Raw genomic sequence first — 26,159 nt, 5'->3', positions numbered from 1 at the left:
GAAGAGAGTCTGAGACAATGGTGGATAGTCTATTGGGTGAGAGAGATCGTAGGTTTCTGCAAAAGGTAACCAGTGTTGGAGTGTGTGGCGGCTCAGGAGTAATGTGGATGTTGAGAGACAGAAGGAAATGATCAGATATTTGTAGTGGAGTTACTATAGTTTGATCAGTGAAGCAGTGTCGTGTGTAAATAAGCTCTAGCTGATTACCTGATTTGTGGGTAGCAGAAGTAGGTGCTCTTTTTAGGTCAAAAGAGGCTAGCAGAGTCTGAAAGTCTGCAGCTTGCGGTTTGTCAACGTAAATGTTGAAGTCACCTAGCACCAACAAGGGAGTGTCAAAATTAGAAAAAGATGTGAGAAGTAAAGTGGAAAGTGGAAAGAAGTAAAGTGACTAAGCTGAAAAGGAAATGAATAAATGAATGATAATATAGTATAATATAATATAATTAACTTTAAAAACCTTGTCGCTATGTTGTTGTTGTTGTTGTTGTTGTTATTGGTTAGATAATAAATAGGTTCAATGTAAAAATAACTTAATTAAACTGTAATGTTTTACATATAAACTCTGCTCTAAAATCATCACAAGATCATATGATTTTGTCACGAGTGAGCCAGTCCCAAAATGCATTTTGACAAACCACAGTGGAATAATGAAGTAGTAATATATATAAATATACATGCATGCCTATTTTATTTTTAGATAAGTAGTGAAATAATATCTGCAAATAAAATAATTTTAGTTAAAAAAAATGCAACATGTAGGATCTTTTCACTTCAAACCTCTGCTTTCCTCTTCACGTTGCCTTCTCTGCTTTCCACTTTGCTTTCTGCTATTACTATCACAATAAAGACATAAATGCTGAAAACAAATCTTATAACTTTAAAAGAAACAATCACTAGGTTTTCTCAGTTCTGTGTGCGGTGCGTTTTTCACTCTAAAAACACAGTTCATATTATTAGCATACTGATTTTTATTTTTTTATTTTTTTGGCATAAAAATGTCTCTTTAGTCCTAAATGCTATGTCATCACCTCTGCTGCCTCACAAAAGTGGTGTTGAAGCAGTTTTTTTATCCTCAAAGTGCCCTGTACTGAGGTTATTTTTGTTCTCTTTAGACTCTGTCTCCTAAGGAACTGTGGCACATCGTTCATCAGTGTTACGGCACTGAGCTCGGCCTGACCAGTGAAGATGATGACTACGTCTCCCCTACTGCTGAACATATGAACGGCCTGCTGTGAGTCCACACTGACACAAATCTGCTCTGGAAAAAGGTTTTATAAAATTTACCTTGCGACACAAGGACAGATACAAAAAGCGTGCATCTATCTTTAGTGTTTTTATGGGGTTTGTTTTGAAAAGGCCACATTGTTTACATACTACTTGTATTGCATATTTAGTTATTTATTTTTATTTTTTAAGTTATTTTTTTATTGTTTTATTTTTTTATGTGTAAAACTACCTTTTAAATGTTATAATTTACTTTAGGTTTCCTATTATCTTACTTTCTATTTATCACAGTACATTCACTCTCCCTCCTCCGTTTATTTAAGTAATTAGTTTGATTATTTCAAAATGTTTTATTATTATTATTATTATTATCTTATGTTTTTTAGTTGTACATATTTACTTCCATCAATGAAAATATTGCTGAATATATGATTGTCATTGATTGTCAGTATTCAGATGCTTGAAAGTACATTTTCCCAACTCTCATCTGTTAGAATTGAGCACTCCCAGTAAAATGATATCGTGGCTCATATTTTTCCAACTAACATTTCAACAACGGCTGTTACTTGAGGGTTACTTAAAGAGATAGTTCACCCAAAAATGAAAATGTACACAATGTTTACTCACCCTTGTGTGGTTTCTGACTTTTTTTTGTGTTGAGCCAAAAAGATGATATATCTTTAGGTAACTGGTAGCTATTGACATCCATAGTAAGAATAAAAATGCTATGGAAGTCAATGATTACCAGATTCTGACATTTTTCAAAATATCTTCTGTTGTGTTCAACATAAGAACAAAACTAAAACGGTATGGAACAAGTGGAGGATGACTAAAAGATAAGTGTTTAAATTATAGGATGAATTATCTCTTTGTTTTAAGATACTATTGTAGTTTTTAGAAGTCGTTTGTATTAATTTGTAGCACTTTTATTTCTCCTGTTTTTATTTTACTTTCTTGTTTGTTTGTTGTTTTTTCTTTAAAAAAAGATAACAATTTGAAATACTTTTTGTTTTTCACAAAAAAACAATTTAACATAAAATTACCTTTGAACACAAGAAAAGTCAAAATGCACCATTTTAAATTTTTTTTCACATTATAGAACAAGTATATACATATAAATGTGTGTGTGTGTGTATCCCATTTTTTTAAATAGTTTTTTTCTTAATATTACATTTACTAAAGGACAAGACGTAGATATTTATGTTTTTTTTAATCTTTTGGTTTGTTTGGGTTTTTTGTTATGTTTTTTTGCTATTTTTGTACAGAAAAAAATCTATGCATTTATGCAGAATGATTTTGAGAGTGTAGTAACTAAAACCTTAACACTTTAAACAAAATATAATGCCTTTTTAACTATTATTAAATGTCTATAATGCAAAACCAATTCGAACCACCTTTTTGGTAGACAAAGAATTTTGTGATTTTCTAATTTCTGAAATTATATTTCATATAATAAATACACTAAAAGACAAAAAATATCACACTACAATCTGTATTGTTCATAAATCATATACAAATGTGTATTATTCAATATCATTACTGAAATTAATATAAAAACAATGTTATTACTGAAATTGAGATAAAAGCTGATTAAATATTTACACACTGTTATATTTGTAAGTTAATAGAATAAATGATGGGCTGGACAAGTTTCTGAATACAGAATGATTCAGTTTTAAACATGGCTGATATGTTGACATTTCTGCTCATGGTTTATTTTTATATAAAGATTACATTTTATTCCTTTTTCCAACAAATCAGAACAAAAACACTTTCAAATGACAACATTAAAACAAAACGACATTCAATGTAAGTACAAAGGTCACCAAATACAATCTTTTTTTTTCATTGATAAGTATTTTTGTTTAATCAGGGTTACATATCAAAGATGGAAAATCTCTTGTGGGGGGATTCCAGATACATAAAATTCTGTGTATTGTTTTAAATAAATAATCATAGATTACTGGGATTATTAGTAACAGTAAATCAGTTAAATCAGAAAAAACAGTCTTCTTAACATGACTGAACTCTTGTGTCTGTGTGTCTCTTTACTGTAGGCCCGGAGAGGAGCCGGTCTCCGTCACTGACCTGCTGGATCTGGGATCAGTGCCGGTGGCTCCAGCGAGCTCCTCTCCACCCTCATCTGCCTCAGTTCTTCCATGCGCTTCAGGATCTTCTCCACCATCCTCCTCGTCCTCCTCTCAGCCTGTGGAGGTGCCGTCTATTCGGGCCAGCATTGACCCAGAGCCCAGTCCACCCAGTTCCCAGAGCTCACTGCCCCCGTTCACAAACACTGGAGCTGTCCCGGCCTCAGTAGTAAGTACCAGCAGATGTCAAACACCAGCCACTGTACTCATGTCAGAAAAACTTTACATTTTTGTTAGAGGTGTGAACTTACATTGGTCATACAGTTCGGTTCGGTTACGATTATCATGCCATTGATTCCGTTCAATTCGATATCTCTGTGCATCACAGTGCATTGACCAGCTTTCCATACACAAATTTATATTTTACTTTATAGCACAAGAATTCTTGTATTAAAATGTATACATTTTAAATGCATTTTATATGTATTTGTAACACAATCTTGTCCTTTAATACAAGTAGTTAGTTATATGGACTGTACCTTTAATTTGACCTGCTCAAAGAAAACACTCTTTTTGAGTGCATCAAACAAAACTCAAGTACATTCACAGAACAACATGAGCATTAGGAGCAAATAAACAAATGTAAATATATTCCCGCTTGCTTTTTGAGCTTTGTCGAGTGAGTTCTTACACTCCTATGATTGGTCACGTGCTCAACAGAAAAGGCTGCGATTGGCTCCAATGCTCTGGCGGTGTTCACAGATGAGTGAGACTGATAAACAGCAATGGCGATCACAGCTGATCCATGGTAGACACAGAGGAGAAATCTCACTCTGCGGACACGCTCGTGTCTGGATCCACAAGTATTGCTGTATGAGCTGAGAGTCGAGGAAACGTTACACCAGCAGGTCAAAGGTCCACAGTGAGAGAGAGAGAGAAAAATGGAGTTTACTTTCATTTTCTCCACAGCAGTGAAATAGGGGCTTCCGCTGTGACTTTGGTGTCAGTGAATGACTGTCCAGCAAACACACGCAGTGAAATGTGCAGAGTATCTGTGTTTTTATTACTCGTGCTCACCTCCTTCGCCATAATATTCTACTCCCACTTAGCACACATGAGACAAATGACATCAGTACGTAATAACCGGTTATGATCTATTACTGAACCTATTACTGCATCGCAGTGCATCGAAAGAAAAACAATTAATTTTGCATTCAAACAATCAGTGGTGTAAAGTAACAAATTACAAATACTAAAATTACTGTATTGAGTAGTCTTTCTCAGGAATTGTAATTTACTAAGTAGTTTTAAAAATGTGTCCTTTAACTTTACCTTGAGTACTTTTTTAATGTCAGCAACAGCCATATCACCCTGCAGCCCAAGACCGGTTACTCACTGAAGCTAAGCAGGGCTGAGCCTGGTTAGTACCTGGATTGGAGACCACTAGGAAACACTATGTTGCTGTTGGAAGTGGTGTTAGTGAGGCCAGCAGGGGGCGCTCAACCTGTGGTCTATGTGAGTCCTAATGCCCCAGTAAAAGTGAAGGGGACACTACACTGTCAGTGGGTGCCGTCTTTCGGATGAGACGTTAAACCGAGGTCTTGACTCTCTGTGGTCATTAAAAATTCCATGGCACTTCTCGTGAAAGAGCAGGGGTGTAAGCCCGGTGTCCCGGCCAAAGTCCCTCTATCGGCCCATACGATCATGGCCTCCCAATCATCCCCTTCCACCGAATTGGCTCTATCACTGTCTCTCCACTCCACCAATAGCTGGTGTGTGGTGAGCGCACTGGCGCCGTTGTCCTGTGGCTGCCGTCGCATCATCCAAGTGGATGCTGCACACTGGTGGTGGTGTGAAGAGACCCCCCCTCATGATTGTGAAGCGCTTTGGGTGTATGGCCATGCGCTATATAAATACACATTTCATTACATTACATTAATGCAGTATCAGTACTTTTACTCCACTACTTTCCTTCAACCTGCAGTCACTGCTTTATTTTTTCTTGTCTATGAGGATTAGAAAATCAGTCCTGTGATTCCTGTCCAATCAAATCACACATACTGTAGAAGGTAAATTACATCATAATGAACTACCTTAAGACATGTGCGCTTTATAATTGCAGCAAACTGTTTGGAAGCATTAAAAGTGTCCAAGAAGATGTCCAAAATCTTTACACGCATTGACCCAGAGACTGTTTAGATGCATGTCACTGATGAGAAGATGACGGATGTTTACTGTATGATGTCTGAAATGGCCTTAAACACCAAGAAGGCACAAGACCTCAACATGACGTCAGATTGACGTTGTACCCCAAAGTTGTGGAGACGTTGTATTTTGTTTGCAAAGGAAAATCGCGTTGATGTCAACGTCAATCCTAAAATCAACCAAATATCAACGTCTAATGATGGTACAGCTTGATGTTTCCACTATGACGTCTATCATATGCTGGATTTTAGTTGCCATACCTGATGAATAAATGTCAGTATTTGATGTCAATATAACATTGGTTTAAAATGTTGGCTCAACGTTGGATTTTGGTCACTTTCTAACACAACCTAAAATTAACCAAATATCAACGTCATTTGACGTCATTCTTGGAGATCAAAATAACGTTGTCCTTAGACGCTGACTAGAGATTGAATTTTGGTCAACTGACATCACAACTTAAATCTAATCAAATACTAACATCTTATGACGTTGTGTGCCTGCTGGGCAATAACTAAACACACTACAGAATGTTACGTTTACACGCATTCACAAATTACATGTAAATGCATCAGCTTTTTACAACATAATTCCCAATACACACTACTCACTAGTAGTTTTAAAAGATCTACTTTTCACTCGTAATTTGAGTAATATTTACTTAGATACTTTTACTCTACTTGCACTACATTTTTTACATTTTCACTTTATCTTGAGTATGATTTTTCAGAACTCTTTCCGCTATTGCAAAAAATACTATCAAATGATTCATTCAAAACCGCTGATTCATTTAGAGACTAGACAATTGACCATCTTTAACATTTGGCACAAAATGAGTGATGCCTGATTTATAACTAGTTTCTAGTAGTCTGATTTAAAAAAAAAAAAAGATAATAAAACAGCATTTTTAAGTGTGAATTTGAAATAGTATTTATTAGCTTTTACCACTTTAAATTAAACTTGGTAGGCATCATTTCTGTGTTTATGCTTTTAGTATTTAATTTTTTTAGCTCTTTGTTACTCCAGCTTTACGTTTAATGAGAGAGCTTATTCTCTTCATCTTTTTTTTGTAGATTTTAAAAGAAGGCGGGGACAGCCAGTCAGAATCAGCCAATCACTCACTTCAGTCTCCTCCCTCGATCCCACACAACCTGGGAAACCTCTCATCATTGGATATGACCAATGATGAGGACCTCCCAACTGACCCAAGCAATTCCTCTGACACTCAGGAAGAGAGTGAGTATTTCTATATCCTTCTTACTTCCAAACTAACACTGACCTTCATTTCTTAGATTAAAAGGATTTTAAAGTTTCAAAACAATTATCTCTCTGAGAAAATAAATGTGCATCATTGATAAGATGTCAGTCTGGTTAATTTGAATGCTTTTAATCTCCTCAGGTGAGGTGGAGTCCTTCTGTGCGGACCTCAACGGCCGATTACATATTAATACAGTCGTTCGCATGGGTGTGGACAAACTCCACGATCTTCTGTTCTCAGACACACACTTCATACAGCACCTCTTCTCACAGCGTCACTTCACTGGTCAGTTCAGTCTTTAATGGATTTAAATCTGTTTTTTATTTATACTGTACATTTTCAAAATGGAATCGCTATATTACAAAATTAAAATACCAAGAATAACTGATTGACTCGTTCAGGAAATTATACTAAGTACAAGAAAAATCTGTTGAATTACACAGTCACAAGTCACTTTATTAGGTACATTATGCTTATATCAGGTTGGATTGCCCTTAGAACTGCCCTAAAGCTTCAAGACATTGATGAAAGCATAGATTTGGCTCCGAATTGACATGACTGCATCTCACAGTAACCCTAAATTTGTCTGCTTAACATTCATGATGTGAATCCTCTACTCCACCACATGCTAATTATCTTAAAAAAGAAGGGAGAAAAACTCAATCATGAGAAAATTCTCGTTTTAGTTGATGGATAAAATTAACATAAAACACTCTTTGAAAGAAAATTAAACTTCTTTCATGAACCGAAAAAAATGCGAGATTTGGGAGGAAATTAAAGCTGTGATTAGAGGAAGAACATTCTTCATTATGATCGTGAGCTCCTCAATGTCATCTCTTTTTTACGTTATACATGCTGCTGTAAAATTTTTTGTTGGAATGTAGCGTTACATTTAAACTAAGTTCAATGATGCAACACAAAAATATTTAGTAATGTGTAAGTTAGGTTGTGCTCACACTATGTACAGTCTTGAATCGGGCTGAAGTACGCTTGTCCCCCTCCCCTATTTCCCGACGGCCTGCACTCGCATTGCATCCGAGCCTGATCAGGCTTAAGTCATCGATAATGCGCTGTTTAGTTTAACAAAAGAGCAGTGCTCTTGCTCAGCACAGTCGAGATTTCTTTAGTTATACCATTTTATTTGTTTTTTATGCAGTGGCACATAGTCAAATATTTCGACGCTCAGATCAATTTTTTTCAATGCTCATAAATAATCATAAAAGTCCTTGTGCTGCAGGTATTAGGAGGTTTGTTAAAGGGGCAGCTCACATGCAGCTGAGGGTTTGCGTCTTTAATAAACTATGAGTTTGCATTCATTAAACAGTAAGAATGATTAATAAATCCATATGAAACAGTCCTGTCTCGTCTTTAATTTCGGGTTCAGGTGCGCTTTGCACTTACACTAAAAGCAAACTGCACCAAAGTCCAAGTGAACTGCGCTCTGGCACACCTCTTCCAACTGGGCCAGGGCACTTTGTTTTGCTGAATATTGGTTTTAATAATCAATAATGGCTATTATAAAAGTATAATGTACAATAAGTTTATACAATATCGGAAATAAATGCAAGCATTTAGTCAAATGTGCTGAATCAGTGTATGTGGTTACATTAATTAATATATTAACTTATCCTTGAGCTCAGCCAAAACACATTTCCTGAGAACAAGTAATAGATTCAAAAGAGCAAAGTCAGGGAATATGTCAGTAGATATAGACAAGATAAATTAATTATCACGTTTAACAAATATAGCGAGATAAGATCCAGCGGCAGATCCTCGATCAGCAGTCCGACCTGCACAGCTCTCATTACTGCAGTGCATGCCAGAGTGTGTGTGGTCAAGTGATGTGCATCAGCGGTATAGTGTGAATGGAGAGTTGTTCAGAAACGCTGAGTGAAAGGCCAGTGTGGACGTGAATTGTTTTCATTCTAAAACGCGTTTTTTTTCACGGAAATGTATTAGTGTAAATGGGGCCTTACACACCGCTGGTGCAACCGGCCCCAGAACATTAGAAGAGACTCTGGAACCTGAAATTATTCAGATAAGGGAGACATCCAAAATGTGTACTGTCGGTGTGCCTCCAGGAACAGGATTGGGAAACATGCTAAAAATTGCCATCATTATAAGTGATGCATTGTGGTCGTAAATTTATGAAGATGGTCAGCAACAGCAATCAGGATGATTAAGGTGTTTAAACAGTGCTCAGTTGGTACTAAAGGGAAAAATTCACTACCATAATGAAAATACAACACCACCAGCAGCAAGCTAATCCATTGATCCAAGATGGATCCATTTTGTTAAATCCAAATTTCTGAACTTACCATCCAAATATTGCAGATGTTTCAAAATTCTAATCAATATTTGGTTTACTGAGCAGTATATTATAAGTATATTAAATGAAGTAGTCAGTTAGTGTGTGTTATTGTTAAATTACCACAATACATATCTAAATTGTGCATGTTTTCTTTTAAAAGTCATCATATAATTATATTTCTTATTATAAGTAATTATATTCTGTTAGATTTCCTTTGTCTTTCAGAATCCTGCTCTGATGCCCTTTGGCATACTTATTGAAACACTGCCCCTAGTGGACTGGGGTTCCTGCTTTCTTGAAACCTTAGACTCTTTATTGCTGACTATTCAATGCATGGCTGCTTTCTGCTGTTTTGTTACTGCCTTTTCCTGCAGCTTTCAGATCCCACGTCTCCTCTTTCCTCCCTCCCTTTCCTTCTTCTCCCATAGCTGTTTGTCCTATAGAAACCACTGAAGCAGAAAATGAGAACTTGACCATGTGCTTTCAGTCTCTTTTCTATTTTAAAGTTCCTAGTGCCTTGTTCTTTTTTCCTTTTATTATCCATAACTTTGATAATGCTTTCAAAATAGTAATGCTAGATCAGTGTTGCAGTGCAGTTTTAGAGGTGTATTTTCTTGTGCTAGGCTCTTTTTCTACAGTATGTTGTCTGCATGGATAATTGCCCCCTTTTCTGTGCCCCTGCAAGTGCTCTGACTGTAATCATCCACCCTCGGTCCTCTAACAGCTCTTTTTCTGCTGTTTCTCTGTGGTGTGATTGGCCCAGATCTGTCAGTGCACGAGTGGCAGCAGGACAGCAGCAGCGGGAGCAGCAGTAGAGTTCTGAGTTACACCATCGCCATCAACAACCCGCTCGGCCCCAAAACTGCCCCTGTGGTGGAAACACAGGTGGGTTCATGCACATCTTTCTTCTTGTGTTTATCTGTCAACCTCATACTTATTAAAGTGAAAAAGGAAAAGTTTTTTTATTATATATTCACCCATATGCTGTTCCAAACCTGTATACAAGTCAGTAAGCTTCAAAATGAGTTAAATTACAGTGATTTTGCCCTCTTTGAACAAAAAGCATTAGAAAAAAATCTCATATATATTTAAAACTGCATGAGGGTGAGTTATTGGTGAACAGTCATTTGTAATCTGTAATCTTAAATTAAAGTCTTAACTTCTTTTTAAGCAGTAAACTAATGTTACTTTATATTATAGACTGTGCTGAAGAATATTTTATGCTGCGGGAAAAGTTTAAGCTTAATGCAGTGTATTTGTTATGTATCTAATTACGGTTCTATTTGTAATTCCTCAGGCAAAATTGTCATACATGTTAGTAATCTGAGGAGCAAGAAGTTTTTGTGTTTTGCGTATTGTATTGTCGTGTCAAGTATATTTGTGAGGCCAAATATGAATTTCCACATGTTTGGACAATAAAGACTTCTAATTGTAATTCTAATTCTGTGCTGACATCACAAAAATATTTATTTTTATTATTATTCAATATAATAGTTCTAAAAAATATTTGATTTCTGGAAATAATTCTAAAAGAGTTTCAAATAGTGCTCAATTTTGTGTCAGAAAAATATGTAATGTTATTAATATTACAGATCTCGGGGAATAAATCAAATTGTGGCGCCTATTTCTTCAATATGATGCCTAAAACTAAAAAAGAAAATGGCAAAAAATATATATGTTTATGTTAGAAAGATCTGTAATGTTGATAATATTTCAATGATGGCAAAAATAAACAAAATCCATATACTTTTTGGTCTTAAAGATATGTAGTGTTAATATTATTACACATTTGGGTGAATAGATCAAATTATAATGCCTAATTTTTCAAAATGATGCCTAAAAATAAACAAAATACCTACTTTATGTCTGAAAGATATGTAATGCTAATAGTATTACAGATTTAGGGGGAATAAATCAAATTGTGTTGCCTAATTCTTCAAAATGATGCCTAAAAATTAAAAAAGCCAAATTTCTTTACATGTAAAATGATGGTTTTGTGGGAATATATCAAATTGTGATGCCATATTTTTCAAACTGATGCCTAAAAATAAACAAAATGCCTACGTTTTATTTCTGAAAGATATGTAATGTAATAATATTACAGCTTTGCAGGAATAAATCAAATTGTGATGCCTACTTTTTCCAAAATGATACCTGAAAATGAATAAAATGCCTACTTTTTTATGTTTGAAAGATAAATAATGTTAATAATATTACAGCTTTGAGGAAATAGATCAAATTGTGATGCCAAATTTTTCAAAATGATAGTAAAAATAAACAAAATTTTTACTTTTTTTATGTCTGGAAGATGTGTAATGTTAGTATTATTACAGCTTTGGGGAAATAAATCAAATTGTAATGCCTAATCTTCCAAAAATATATGTATTGTTGATGCCTAAAAATAAAAAAGCCAAATTTCTTTATATGTCAGAAAGATGTAACGTTAATAATAATACACTTTAAGGGAATATATGAAATTGATCAGAAAAACGTATAAACAATAGAAAAACTAAAATTGTGATGATAATACTTCATTATTTATCATAATAAAAAATATAATTATGTAATCCTGTTATCATAATATATCTTGCTTTTTTATTTACAAATTGAAATACAAGTTAAAATGTTTCTCAAGTAAAATTTTTCTCTTGTTCTAAACCCGTAACTTTCCGTTAATGTTTTCCATTTGTTTTATCGATTTTGTTGCATTTTGTGTTCTTTCTCCAGACTCTCCATAAGAGCAGCTCCCGGAGCGAGTGTTACGTGGTGGACTCGGAGGTCATCACCTCAGGCATCCCATACCAGGACTACTTCTACACTGTACACAGATACTGCCTGACCTCCGTCAACAAGCACAAGAGCCGCCTCAGGTACAGCTTCCTGACCATTGTTACACATGCATTGTTGTGCTTCAAAGGCAAACACAGCTGAGCGAGCCATTGTGCGTGTGCCTGCAGGGTCTCGTCTGATATCTGCTACAGGAAGCAGCCCTGGAGTCTCGTCAAAGCGCTTATAGAGAAGAACACTTGGAGCGGCATTGAGGAGTATTACAGACACTTGGGTAAGGAGGGTCTCATTATGGTGCAGACTAGTGTTGTCAAAAGTTTTAGTATGTTGGTATGTATCAATACTAAAATACAGTTAAAGTCAGAATTATTAGACCCCTTTATATTTTTTGTATACACATTTCTAAACATAATAGTTTAATCAATTATTTTCTAATAACTGGTTTCTTTTATCTCTGCCATGTTGACAGTACATAATATTTTTCGAGATACTAGTATTTAGCTTAAAATGACACTTGAAGTCTTATCTAGGTTAATGAGGCAAGTTTGGGTAACTTGGAAAGTCATTGATTGCATTGTAAACTGCTTTTAAGGCCAGTTTCCACCAGGTGGTACAGTACGGTTCGGTACAGGTCACCTTTATCAGGCTTGTGTCTCCACTGCTAAAGGATACGAGTGGTACACTTTTGGTGGATGTGGTGTATGACAGTAAGTTGCAGTCAACGTCCTTCTCTCTCGAGGAAATGTCTACAGTAAAGTCGTATGGGTCATTCGCATATCATATGGGAAGCACTTCTCACAACACAGATGCTTTATACACATAGATACTTGTGTATAAATGTTCATCTCTAACCTTCTATGAATGTGACCTTCTATGAATTCTATAACTGCAGATCAATGACAGTGCAGAATATCCTACTGTAACGCCTGTAATTATATAAAATAAATAAATAAATGCAACATATATGAACACATACAGACCTTTACAGTCTCTGATATGTTATCAAGTACAGAAAAACTACACACAGCATACATTTAGTCCTTATTTGGGTTCAAAAACACTTGCTCCTTTATTTTTGGGGCTCCATCTTTGTTTTTTCGTGCATTACTCGCATTTGTCAATTTCTAAAAGGATTGAGTGTCTAAGGCACTTCAATAATCACACACACGTTATTATCATCAGCTCAAGAAGTTTGTTATTTCAAATATAAAAATACGCTAACTCTCTGCCTTTTGGTACCCTTTTGTTGTGCTGGGAACCCTTTGGAAAGGGTACCCAAACAGTGGTATGGTACGGTTTGCTTTTTGCTACCTTTTGACAGTGAAAATGGCCATAAAAGCGTACCGTACTGTACCACTTGGTGGAAATGGGCCATTTGCCGAAATAAATCTATTAAGACTTTCACTGGGAGAAAAAAAATATAGGAAATACTGTGAAAAATTCCTTGCTCTGTTAAACGTCATATGGGAAATATTGAAAAAAGAAAAATTCACAGGAGGGCAAATCATTTTGACTTCAACTATATATAACGATTTCATTATGTTTTTTTCTGTATTTAAAAACCATGTAAACAGAGGTTTTTGATGAGCTTAAACCGACTAAAGTCGTACACAAAGTACACACAAATTTAATAAATTAAGCTGAAAGCGTATACTAGTCAAATAGGTTCTACATTTGAATTTGAATGTACTATGTAGTATGAATTTAAGTATGCAATTACAGACACACTGGTTGAGTATTCTTATTTTAATAGCATTATGGAATAGTACACACCTAAAGTACACAGATGCTTCTGTTGTGTACACTGACTTTTAAAATATATTTCCATAAAGATCTTTTGTAAATTTCCTGGTCAGTAAGTTTAGTCAATTTTTGGTCAGTTATGTGCATTGCTAATCATTTCATAAAGACAAATTTATCCATGTTTTTCTCTGTTTTTAATAAAAAATTTTTTTTTTGAAGCCTCAGAATGCAGATTTTTTGGATAGTTGTATCTAGTTGATGTGTAAATCTCAATTTTCAAAAATTGACACTGACAGTTGGTTTTGAAGTCCAGGGTCACAATTAACAGCACTTGAACTTTTCATAAGATAAGAAAATAAAATGCCCAAAACTATAGATGGTACCATAAGGAAGATGTACAGTAAGTTTTAAGAAATTCTGTCATAGTCAAATTTACACATTAATGGTACTAGCTTAATGAACTTTCAGTGCATAAAGTAATAGCATCCTTTTCATTAATTGTTTGGCTCTCAACAATAAAATAACAACAAACAAATAACATTAACACCTTTTACATGACACTGTTTCTTTTCAGAAGGTTAAAGTAGAATAAAAAATCAGTTGTAATTAAAAACATATTTATCTGCTGTTTCACTTTTACGATATTCAGGAACCATGTGCAGCCACTGGCTGGTAAAAGCTGCTGCTCTCTCTCTTCACTGTTGCATAAGTGCTGAAGAATTGAGGTGCATGGGCAGTGTTTTTCAGTCTTTTCTATGAGTGTCCTCCAAATTTATCCACAACCTATTTATTTTATTAATTAATGAAGAGTCATTTCTCCCAAAACTAAAAATTCTTTCACGATTTACTCACCCCTCACTGTTGAACAAAAGCCATTGACATCCATAGTATTTGTTTTTTTACCATGGAAGTCAGTGGTTACAGATTTCAAACATTTTCAATATATATATATATATATATATATATATATATATATATATATATATATATATATATATATATATATATATATATATATGTATATATGTATATATATATATATATATATGTATATGTATGTATATATGTATATGTATGTATATATATATATGTATGTATATATATATATGTATGTATATATATATATATATATATATATATATATATATATATATATATATATATATATTTTTTTTTTTTTTTCAACAAAAAAAGGGAAACTCATAAAGGTTTGGAACCACTTGAGTGTGAGTAAAGGGTGAGAATTTTCTGGGTGAACTTTCCCTTTAATTCATTTAGCAACTTTTTTTCATCAGTGTTTCGTCATGACAGTTATTCACAGTCGCTTCCTGTTGTTAAAAATAATAGTATTGCGTGTGAAGTATGAAAGCATTCACAATTCACAGTTGTCGGCAAAGTTTTGCATTGTGGAGCCAGGTGAACGTATAAATTAGTGTTTTAAAAAGAACTATAAAAGTAATTAAAAAATGCATACAATTAATGACTACTGTAGAAAGATTTTTTAGGATATTTAGAAACCCTGGTCATACACATTTTTAGAGGATATCTCCAGGAAAAGAGGCCATGTGATTTAAGGCTGCACACTATATCATTTCATCATCGATGAAAACAATAGTCACATCGCAAGATATGCAATATGAAGTCTGAATCGCCATGAGCTACAGAATTGTATTTAGTTACTGTATTTATATGAGAGAGAAAAACATTTCTTACTTAGAATTTTTCTCTTGTTTCTAGTCCAAATATCAACATTTCAAAGCAAAAACAAGATAATTTTGTTTACCCCATTGGCAGATATTTGTGCTTGCTTTAAGAAAAAACTCTTAATTTTGCCTTATTTCCTCTGAAGGTGAAAATAAAACAGTATTTTTACTTGATCTAAGAAATGTCAAATAGTATTAATAATACTAGAAATAAGAGAAAGCAAAGTAAGAAAAGTATTTTTTGTATTGTAATTGTTAAATTTCCATAGCTGAATACTGTTAGACTTCCCAGAAAACCATCAGTTGGAGCTATTCAAACCAACTTGTGAAGCTGTATTCATATTGCAATATTTATTACAGGAAAATAAAATATTGCAATTCCAGATTTTTCCATTATCATGCAGCCCTTATGAAGCAGTAATTTAATTGAATGATGTTGCAGTATTTCTCTATGTTATCAAAAATGGTATTGAATATCAATGGTTTTAAAAGGTATCTGGTCATCTGTTGCTTAAACAATCTTGTGTGTTGATCCTCAGAGATGGAGGTGTGTAAGCTGGAGACGCTCTTGCAGACGGAGGTTACTGTAGTAAGTGCTGGTGAAATGCCCTCGCCAGACTCCACCAAGACGCCTCCCGGCCTGCGCAGGCGCAAGCGCACCTGTCCCCGACGAGCAGGAGAGCGGGACAGAGACAGAGAGGCAGCTGGAGGAGGAGAACGGGGAGACAGAATCACAGATGAACGGGACAGGAGGGAAGCCGGTGAGTCAGTGGAGGCCGGAGAGCACAGGAACATGACATCTAGTGGTGAAACATGGAGTTGCTCTTACTGGAGTAAACAGGATGCTATTTTTGACTATTTTGAAATGTAGAATCTACGTTGTATTCTTCTGAGAAAAAGTACACAGACAAAATGTCTGTTGGTTTGTTTTTAATACTCATGTAATTTATATGATATATTGAATTTACTGTTTGCAATTAAATAAAAATAACATTTAAAAGCATAAAACAAAAAATGTTAACTGATAATAATACATGAACTATTAGTTATCAATTATTATTCATTCTGGCTTTTCCTTATATGTGTTCTTCTGTGACGAGGATTTTCTGGTTTTCTAGGTGGTCAATATATGAAATTAGGAGAGAGGTGGCGTGCTGGAGGTGGCAGCAACAACAACAGCATTTCAACCATCCTGCTCATCGTCAGCTTCATGTAAGTGCTTTCACTTTTGGCGGCATGTTCAGTAAATAATACCCTGTGCGCTTTTGTTATGTCAACATTAACATGAGCCGCTGATGTCATCAGACCTGCTTTAGGTTTACTAAATCCAGTCTGAGCTCTTTCAGACTGCAGGCTGTCATCACCGTGGTCCTGGCTTCTTTAGCACTTTCAGCTCAGCACTAAACACACTATTTTGAGTTGTTGAATTACACATTTTGATATTTATTTTTTGTGTCACAAATACTTCAATTACTCAAAGATTTCACCAAAAAGATGTTTAGAGGTTATTGTTGTTTTTTTCCTTTACACTGAAAGTGAATTACGAATGGAACGATGGGCTATTATATACATTTTTTTACATGGTGTTTAAAGAGTGTGCATACAAAATTGTCCTACCATGGTAAAAATATTTACCCATTTTCTTTTTTTTATGATAACAAAAATTAGTAGCAATGTATAAAGTTCATAAATGTTAATAGGCGTTTGGTTTCTAACACATTTGCAAACAGTAGACCAATCACAACAGGCTAGAATAGATCTGACCATTCAGAACAAAGTATGCTTTTAGATAGGTGGGGTTTACAGTGACCGTTTTATGCCTCCTCCAATATCTGAAATATTGAGTGCACCATTTCAGATTTAAAAAAAAAGAGCAATGATATTTTTTGTGCATTAATGTATTATAGGAATCCCTCGGTTCAAAATGCAATATTTGGAATCTTTCAAACAGAATGGTAGTGTTAAGTTTAAGATTTGAATATTTAACATTTAGTCAAGTGAAATGTCACATGTGAGTGATTTTGCTTACATTAGCTGGATTTCTATCACCATATCTTAATTCACATTTTGAGGTATCATATTAATAAAAGAGTGTTAGAAATAAAAAAGATTTCGAGAAAAACCCCTTAATCGGCTAAATGTTTTATGGAATAATGCAAGATGGAAATGTATTTGCTGAATAAACTCGACAGACGTAAAATAAAGACGTAGTGAATTACACCTATTTAAGTCATTTCCATTACACTGACTTAGTTTGCTGTTGGTTGCTAGGTGACCAGTACTACAGTCAGCTGCTCTAACAGCTTGATGGAAACAAACCTAACGCACATTTGGGATTTTTCCTGTTTTTTAAACTAAGGATGGAAACCCATTCACATTTGTTATAGTGAAATAAAAGCAGACTGGACATGCTGCTAAATATCTATCTGTTTTATATTTAAGTCAATGAAAGTGAGTACATATATTAGGGCTGGGCGATTAAAATCGGTATTTATTGACTGAACACCGCTGTCAATAACGATTAAAAAAAAAAAAGTTCGGTATGAAGTTTCGGTACGAAGGCTATAGTTTTATTAAAATGTGACTGCTCTGCTGAGTGCGCGCCTTAGCAGTGATGCCAATAAGCTTAGGGTATCAGATTGTCATTTCCAATGAAGGCGCACGACTTGCATGACGCGCACATGGGAGCATTGCACATATGGTGTGCAAGTGGCACATACATGACATCCACGCATTTTCCAGGTACATTTAGGTGAAAAACATCAGAACTTTTCCGAATGCCGCATGTGCACCCCAATTCATGCAAGTAGAACTAACCGGTCTGCTTCAAACTTTGTATGCAATATACACAGTTACAAGATACGCCTAGTCACCTAGTTACAAGAGATGCCAGGGGAGCACGAGTACAAAGCGCATTAAAAATTGTAATGGAAATCGAATCCACGTGCTTGTGGTTGTCACTTCAGGTCAGAATAACAACACACGTGAAAATGAGCAGTGATGAGATTGTAAATAAAAAAGGATGAAAGGATGTCGCCATAGAGGCTTTTTGGTTTCTGGTGCAACCCAGCCACTAGCTCCCCATCTGAAAGAGTTTTTAGCATAAGGGGGTAATATAGACATTCAGCTTCACAATTTGTAATGTTGCAGTATGCATTTGAATAATGATGGTTGGTTCCTTTACTTAAAAGGTCAGATTTGATCTTCATAAGTACTTTTGTTGACAGAGTTTGATTGTATCAATATTATTCACACCTTACTGATGTTGATCTACAGTACCTTTACCACACACTTCTAACATTTAACATTTTATTTATTAAATTTAAGGGTGCTTTCAGACCTAGACTTTTGTTTCGGAACCTGTTTCGTTTGCTCAGTTAGCGCAGTTGGTTTGGCATATGTGAAACCACCAATCGCGCTCTGATCAGCGGCAAATCAATCAATCTGAGATCGCTTGAATGAGGTGGTCTCGGCTCGATTGAAACAAACTCTGGAGCGGATCAATTGTAGTGAGAAAGCGATATGATCCAAGCCTGGTTATATTAGTGTTTTATGGATATGTAATAGGCATACGGCTATATGAAGAGAGAATTATGAGTAGGGCGGGAGGTCATTCCAGACATCCCTAGTCTCCCGGATGTTTCAGTTGTCTCCCACAAATGCACAGAGACTCCCGGATGCCTACAAATGAGTGATAATCTCCCGGAAATGGCGCGTCTCTCTCCCGTTTCTCAAATACATTGCACACCCTTCTCACCCCTCTCCACCGCATCCCTCCTTGCTCTTCAGACACGTCGCGTGCACACTGTCAAACAACACCAAACCACCACCTCCCCCTGACAGCTGAGCGTGACTCTGCAAAATAAACCATGAAACTCTGACCAATGTGAGGAGAGTTTACTAACACATTACTTGTTTTAGCTCTTTTGGTCTGTTTAGAAACTTTGCAGTGTGAAAGCGAACCGCACCAAGAACAAAGAGCAACAATGTAACAACTTTTATCCCAGTTTCGGAACAACTGAATCGATTCACAGGTGTGAAAGCACCCTAAGAGTCTCTTCAAATCAAATCAAATCACTTATTATCACATCAGCAGCAGCTTGTGTGCTATGATGAGTGAAAAGCTTAGGTGCTGGCTCCAGACAGTACAAAATACAGATAGTGCAAATCTATATTAGCACTGATGTTTATTTTGTTATAAGAAAAACAGATATTTTGTTTAAATATTTTTGTTTTTGACTATCAATTCTATTCCCCTTAGTAATTTTGGTAAATTAAAATAAAATGGTAAAAAAAACTAAATATATTGTTAAATTATTCAATAATTATCGATATCGAATGGAATGAAACATGATATCTTGATTTTTTTTTTTTTTTGCAATATCACCCACCCACCCATGTTATAGACGCTATTTGACTATGCCATTTAACACACTTTTCCTGGCATAGTCCTCATTTACAAAAACACAGCTCAACTAAACAAGTGTCTGTCTATAAAATTTTTCAGTTCCTCCCTTTGTTTGCATACTAATATCTCTCCTTGCTGTTCCTCTCTTTCTCATCTTGCTTTCCTCGCTTCCTCCTGCGTGTAGGATCTGTGTCAGGTAGAGCCTCAGACTTTGTGCTTTAAGGAAAACACTGTGTGTGTGCGTGTGTGCGTGTGTGTGTGTGCGTGTGTGCGTGTGCGTGTGTGCGTGTGTGCGTGTGTGCGTGTGTGCGTGTGTGTGCGTGTGTGTGCGTGTGTGCGTGTGTGTGCGTGTGTGTGCGTGTGTGTGCGTGTGTGTGCGTGTGTGTGTGTGTGTGTGTGTGTGTGTGTGTGTTTGTGTGTGTTTGTGTGTGTCAAATATAGACAAGTATATTTGAAAGGTGTTTCTCTTCTTCCTTGCAGTTTGGTGGTTCTGGTGGCTCTGAACATGATGCTGTTTTATAAACTGTGGGCGCTGGAGCGGGCCGCACATACGCTGGAGACCTGGCACTCATACTCTTTAACTGACAGGTATGATGAAGCTAAGTGAGTGCTTGTAAACACACACCCATGCAGTTGTTTTTGGAGCTGATGTGTGATGATGATGTTCTCTGCAGTCCTCTTCCTCAGTCAGCTGGAGAGTGGGCTCAGGTCCTGCAGCTCCAGAGGCAGTTTCATCAGGCCCAGATGAACAAGTGGCAGCAAATCTTACAGTCGTCTGTCACACTTCTGGATCAGGTGCGTTGTTGTTCTGAATAACAGGATTTGATTGAACTTGATTTGTTTGAATGTGAGTGACAGGTCATCCGTGATGTCATTATCCAACCCCCATAAAGTTTGAAACTTTCCCCAAGTGCTGTTCAACAGAGATTTGTTTTTAATTAAGTAATTCGTTTTTGCCATGATAACAGTACATAATATCCTACTAGTTCTTTCATTATTAGCTTGCAATTTAAAAGCTTAACTAGGCAAGTTATTGGATATATTATTTATTTATTTATTTATTTCAAAGTAAGACTTTCTTCAGAGGAAACATAATAGTAAATTATGTGAAAATTCTGTAAAATAGTGCTTAATTTTTTAAAAATTACATCTTCGCAGGAGGGCTAACAATGTTACTTTCAACTGTATATTACCTACATATGTTTCTAACAAAACAAATATTTATTGACCTAAAATGTTTTAAAACTAAAACAAATTTTACTTGTGTAAATCTTCACTTTCAGGTGAAAATGTGGGTTTTTTTTATAATAGAGGTTTAAAAAGTGGTTACTTACAGTTTTATTAAATCATTGTAAAAGATCTGATGAAAATTAAACTGAATGACAGTACTTGTTTAAAAAAGTTTTAGGGTTGAAAATAACTCATGACACATTATGAAGATTACAGTTACATAATTTAAAACGTAATAATTATATGTGCAGACCAATCATATATAATAATAAAAACTGACAATTGGTAAGCAATTGACAATTTTGATTACATAGTGACTTTTATATGTTCAACTTTTAATCATAAAGTAATAGTCAGTGTTAATGCATTACAAGTAATGTGAGTTACTTAATACAATTTTACAAGTAGAGTAGAGTAGAGTAACAAATTACTTTTTCAAAATTGAGTAGTAATATTTGAGTTACTTTTTAAAAAAATGTAATTCGATTTACAGTTTAGTTTAGTTGATTGACTTTTAAAAAATAAAATTGCTAAATTAAAATGATGTAGTGATGTTAAATCACGCAATGAGAGAATGCAAGAACAGACAGAAATGAAGAGGGCAGAGCCTTACATTTCTGAGATGGAAATATTCTCATTATTTTGAACACATGGAAGAAAGGGAAAAGAGGATTATTTGGATCAACAGTGATTTTACTTTTTATTATGACAAAAAGTAGCAAACGCCTTGCTTTAAACTTTCATTAATCTGTATATACAGCATTTAGATGGGTCAGGAAGTTCTGCCAAGAAAAAAATTGATTCAAGGTAAATATAGGGTTATACAGGGTTATACAGTGTATTGTTAATTGTAGAGCTCCTCTATTTAAAAAAAAAAAAAAGAAGAAGAAAAATGTTCTGAATGAGATAAAGCCTCAAGCCTCCTTTTTTGTAGTTACTTTTTTTGGGAAGTAACTCAATATTGTAATGCATTACTTTTAAAAGTAGCTTTCCTCAACACTGGTCAAAGTGTTGTCACTATACTATAATTTCCAACTTGAGAAATGTCAATATTCGATACCCTTTTCAATACTGTGGAAAAAAACAAATTCGGCAACATTAAAAATATGCAACATATATGAAATTAATATGAAACAATAACTAAATATATACATATAATGCTTATACCAGGTACATCAGCAGTCAAAAAGTCAAAAGACAATAATTACACAAAATAAAAAACTACAATCTCATCTTGTTTTCTGATTAAAACAAAAGTGTTAACTTAATAATATTATAGTTATTCATCTCCCCGCATGCTGGTAAGAAGAGAGGCTGTAGAGAGCAAATCCAGTATCGATACCTACTTAATGAAGACTGAATCATTTTAAAATGTTTCAGTATCGATATTAACCAATATATCGATATTTTTGACAACACTATACAGTAATTTGATGGATGAAAAAAAGTTGTCTGCTAAAAACAGTTGCGACAATTATTTAAAAAACTAACCCTCTAAACAAGAAGAATATAAAAGGAGGTCGGAGCCTGCTCTAAATGCACAGGTCAGCTCCAATTGGATGGGACTGAAGCTCCAAGTGGGCCGTCCAAACATTGTGGAGTTTTCATTGATCTATTGTATATCTCTACATGACATTGAGTCCAAACTATTGTGTTATGCTAACATCTACACCTACCACAACCTTAAACCCAACCTCACAGTCACCGGTTGTGATTTATTAACATCTACACCTACCCCAACTTACTTGCTCCTAACCCCTCTTCATTAAACAAGTGAAGCATGTTGGTTTTGAGTCGCTTTTAAGCTGTGTTGGTGTGTGGTATAGATGAAGCAGTCTCTGGAGAAGCTCCACAGAGGAATGATTCCTCCTGAGGGGCAGCAGGAGTCTGATCCCGAACCGGACACACTGGCGGATCAGTGACCCGCAAAACACACACATCACACACAGGAGACGGTGCTCAACTCGGTCGGGTATCCAGGAGCAGATACAGGACTGTATAAAACCCACACACCATCAACATGAACATCATGAACTCTGGGTCTGAAGCAATAACACACACATGGGAGCATCGGTCACTGCATCATGTACTGCGTGTCTGAGCTGAACTTGTAGAAATCTGCAATTGATTGTGGACCTTTTAAAAGATGTGGAAAAGAGGGAAACGTCTTTCTCTTCTTCTGGAGGACTCGAATCAACCTCCAATCTGCTAGGAGACGTCATTTCACTTCACAACAGATATGTTTTTATGTTTTCCTGCGAGAGAATTGACCGCTTTTTCTCGCATCTTGTTTTTGTTTGTCAGAGCGGTTACTGAACTTGTTCAAAAGCGTGTCAGACCATTACAGTATTTATTGAACAGACTTGAACTATACACGTGTGTTTCTGCTCGAACAAGGACCAATGTAGAGTTTGGTGGAGCGACTGGTTTTAAAATCAGTTCCCATTTTAGCAATAATCACATGGACAAATTGTAAAGACAATTAGAAGTTGAGTTTAAAGAAAGAAGTGGAATGGACAACTGTTACTTACTTGAGGTAGAGAGAATCAGAGTGATGATTGTTATTATCCTCCCTAATGTTTTTAGTTATTATTTCTGTTTTTAAACCCTGTGTATTTATGATTGACCGGTGAGAGGAGCAAGTTTGTGTCGCTGAGGTGTTGGGGAACTTGAGTTTTACTGGAATCAAACTTGAATTGTTCACAGTTACTGTTAAGCCCAAAGTTACTTCAGTTTTTACTATTACACAAGGATCTATAGCAGTAAAAGGGGGTGAGTTTTATCATCGGAGCAGTATCTGCGTACTGTACATGCACTGCCCAATTTTAATGTTTATGCGCAATTTATGCACATGCTTTGAATTGATATTCATGCTTTGAACTTGTTTTGCACTAGTTTGTTTGCAGTGTTCATTTTGTCAACAAGAAAGGGTGAAAATGTTTATTTAAAATATTTTTTTCCAAAGTTTTCACTCGCGCTTATTACTGATGTTTAACGGCTCATGAGTAGGCCCACACGGAATCTAGCCCACCATGACTAATATGAACATTTTCATATAAGTCAATAATATTAATTTCAGTAATATTATTGACTAATATGAAAATGTTCATCTAATTTATGTACAATGCAGTTTGTAAAGTTATATTTTCTGTCTTTTAGTAGATATATTATATGAGAGACTTGCTTTGTTTACCAAATAAAGTGAATCTAATTGGATTTGAATTTTAAACAATAAATAAAAGTTTCAAAATTATTATTTTTGTTTTTATATATTAAGTTATAATACTCCCCAAATAGTTCCGCAGAAATCTGCAGATTTTTACCAAAATAGCAAAACACATCCGCAGATTCCGTCTGGCCCTCTCCTTGAGTCATGACTAAACAAAGGGCGCCAACGTGAGCGCGCATACTGACAGAGTTTTTCATCACTTTATTTTCATTCATGGCTTTTAACCCTTTCATGCAAGCTTTTGACCGTGTGTTTTTGTGCTGCTGTGGTCGAGGTCAAACACAAGTGGAAAAAGGTATGCGATAAATAAGGAAAAAGGCATGATGGTGATGACTTTTTTTGGGCAACAAGTGAGTGTCAGAGGCGTGAAGTTGCTTAGCGCCATCTTGTGTAAAAGAGTATTTAGGTGATTTATTAAGCGGCAAATAATGTCAGGGCAATTCGTCTCATCTCTAAGGAAAGTTGTTTGGTTATAAATGGCAAAAAATGTCTCAAAAAAATTACAAAAAGTGCGACGAAAGTTATGCCGTTGCGCACAGGTCTTAAAAATAGACGAAGATGAGAAGGCACGGATATTAGAAACTATATCAGCATGTAATACTTTCATTAGAAATGAAATTTCTAACATCATTTACTCCATCAACTTATTTCAAACCAATTTGAGTTTTTTTTTTTTCGTTGAACACAAAAGAAGATATTTTGAAGAATGTTAGAAACTTGACATCAGAAGTAGGAACATCAAAAAGTATGGGTGTGAATAATCGCATAGTTTTTAGTCACAAAATTGGCACAGCAAACCTATAAAGTTTATTTCAAGCCAGTCTATGAATGTTTTTCGTCTGTATTTTTGTTGACGAAATTAAAACTGTCCACAAACTGTCAAAACTACACAGTCTGTGGAAAAAAAGAAGCTTAAAGATGACACATGCGGCTGATGAGTGAATGGTTTTCAACAGGCATAAATATAATTTTTAAACACTGGACGAGGATGAATCTTTCTAGTGTGCATGTGTCGGTCACTATTAAGTGAAGTGCACTTTGAAAAGCTGTGCATGTCATAAATGAAGTGAACTTTGGGCTGAACGTTTGTGAGAACTCAGTCCTTCCTGAAGCTGGACGTTTAAGGACCAAGCAGAACTCAAGGATTGACATCAACATTTCACTGAACACTGGGTCATTCTCAGAACACTGAACCCGTCCGCTTGTTTCAGCTCCAGATCAAAATAATTTTTTTCCATTGTCAATTTTATGACAATTTGAATTCATTTTATTCAAATCATTAATATTTAAATGAAAAGTACAAGTGTATGAATATATTATTACTCCTCAATAATGGGAAGAGTGAATGCAAAAAGAGCTAAATATTTGTTCTGTTCATTTTTTTATAATGACAGGCTTTTGTGAGATTTACCCAGAGGATTGGAGTTTTTGTTTGTTTGTCTTTTACGTTTCATTATTTCATTTGAAGAGTCTGTTACTGATGTCCCCTGTCCGACCATTTCATTTTTCATCTGTATATTTGTCGTCTTGCTGTCCTTCTCAGTGATCTCTCCCTCCTCTTGAGCATTTGTCTGTCTGTCTATCCATCTGTCTGTCTGTCTATCTGTGGGCGCTGCTGTGCAAAGCCCTTGCTGAGTGATGAATGTGTGTGCTATTTATTCTGGTCAGGGAGGGAGAGAATGAAGGTGGGATGTATTGTATAGACACGATTGTAAAGATGACTTGTGAGTCACAAATGTATAATAAAAAAAGCTAAAAAAAAAACATTCAACTTAGGAGTGTATTGCTTAATATATAATATTATAAATATGTTTATGCAGGGTATCCGTGAGGTCTTTAAAAATGTTAAAAAGTCTTTTTTTCTGGCCCTAAAAAGTCTTAAATTCTCTGAAATATTGTGTTGTAGGTCTTAAATCATTTTCTTAAGGTCTTAATTTTCCTCTGCCCAAGTAAAAGCTACACAATCAGGCTGAC

At 35.3% G+C, this 26,159-nt stretch overlaps 1 protein-coding gene across 4 annotated transcripts in view; it reads left to right on the top strand.

The window, feature by feature from the left end:
* gramd1a (GRAM domain containing 1A) overlaps nt 1-24,146 on the top strand; it is a 59,119-nt gene extending 34,973 nt beyond the window's left edge. For all 4 annotated transcript variants that reach the window (XM_087287700.1, XM_087287699.1, XM_087287701.1 and 1 more), the window contains 12 exons: nt 1,113-1,231; nt 3,282-3,540; nt 6,590-6,752; nt 6,916-7,059; nt 9,849-9,970; nt 11,813-11,955; nt 12,043-12,146; nt 15,858-16,079; nt 16,437-16,530; nt 20,207-20,314; nt 20,401-20,521; nt 22,783-24,146. In XM_087287700.1, the coding sequence (XP_087143826.1) occupies nt 1,113-1,231; nt 3,282-3,540; nt 6,590-6,752; nt 6,916-7,059; nt 9,849-9,970; nt 11,813-11,955; nt 12,043-12,146; nt 15,858-16,079; nt 16,437-16,530; nt 20,207-20,314; nt 20,401-20,521; nt 22,783-22,878 (1,695 nt within the window). In that variant the 3' untranslated portion in view covers nt 22,879-24,146. The remainder of the gene's footprint in view (nt 1-1,112; nt 1,232-3,281; nt 3,541-6,589; nt 6,753-6,915; nt 7,060-9,848; nt 9,971-11,812; nt 11,956-12,042; nt 12,147-15,857; nt 16,080-16,436; nt 16,531-20,206; nt 20,315-20,400; nt 20,522-22,782) is intronic.
* The last annotated feature ends 2,013 nt before the right edge of the window (nt 24,147-26,159 follow it).

This window comes from Danio rerio, chromosome 16, assembly GCF_052040795.2.
Source record: "Danio rerio strain M-AB ecotype USA chromosome 16, GRCz13ab, whole genome shotgun sequence".
Lineage (NCBI taxonomy): Eukaryota > Metazoa > Chordata > Actinopteri > Cypriniformes > Danionidae > Danio > Danio rerio.
Note: the sequence above shows the minus strand (reverse complement) of the source record. Positions and strands in the feature narration are given on the sequence as shown.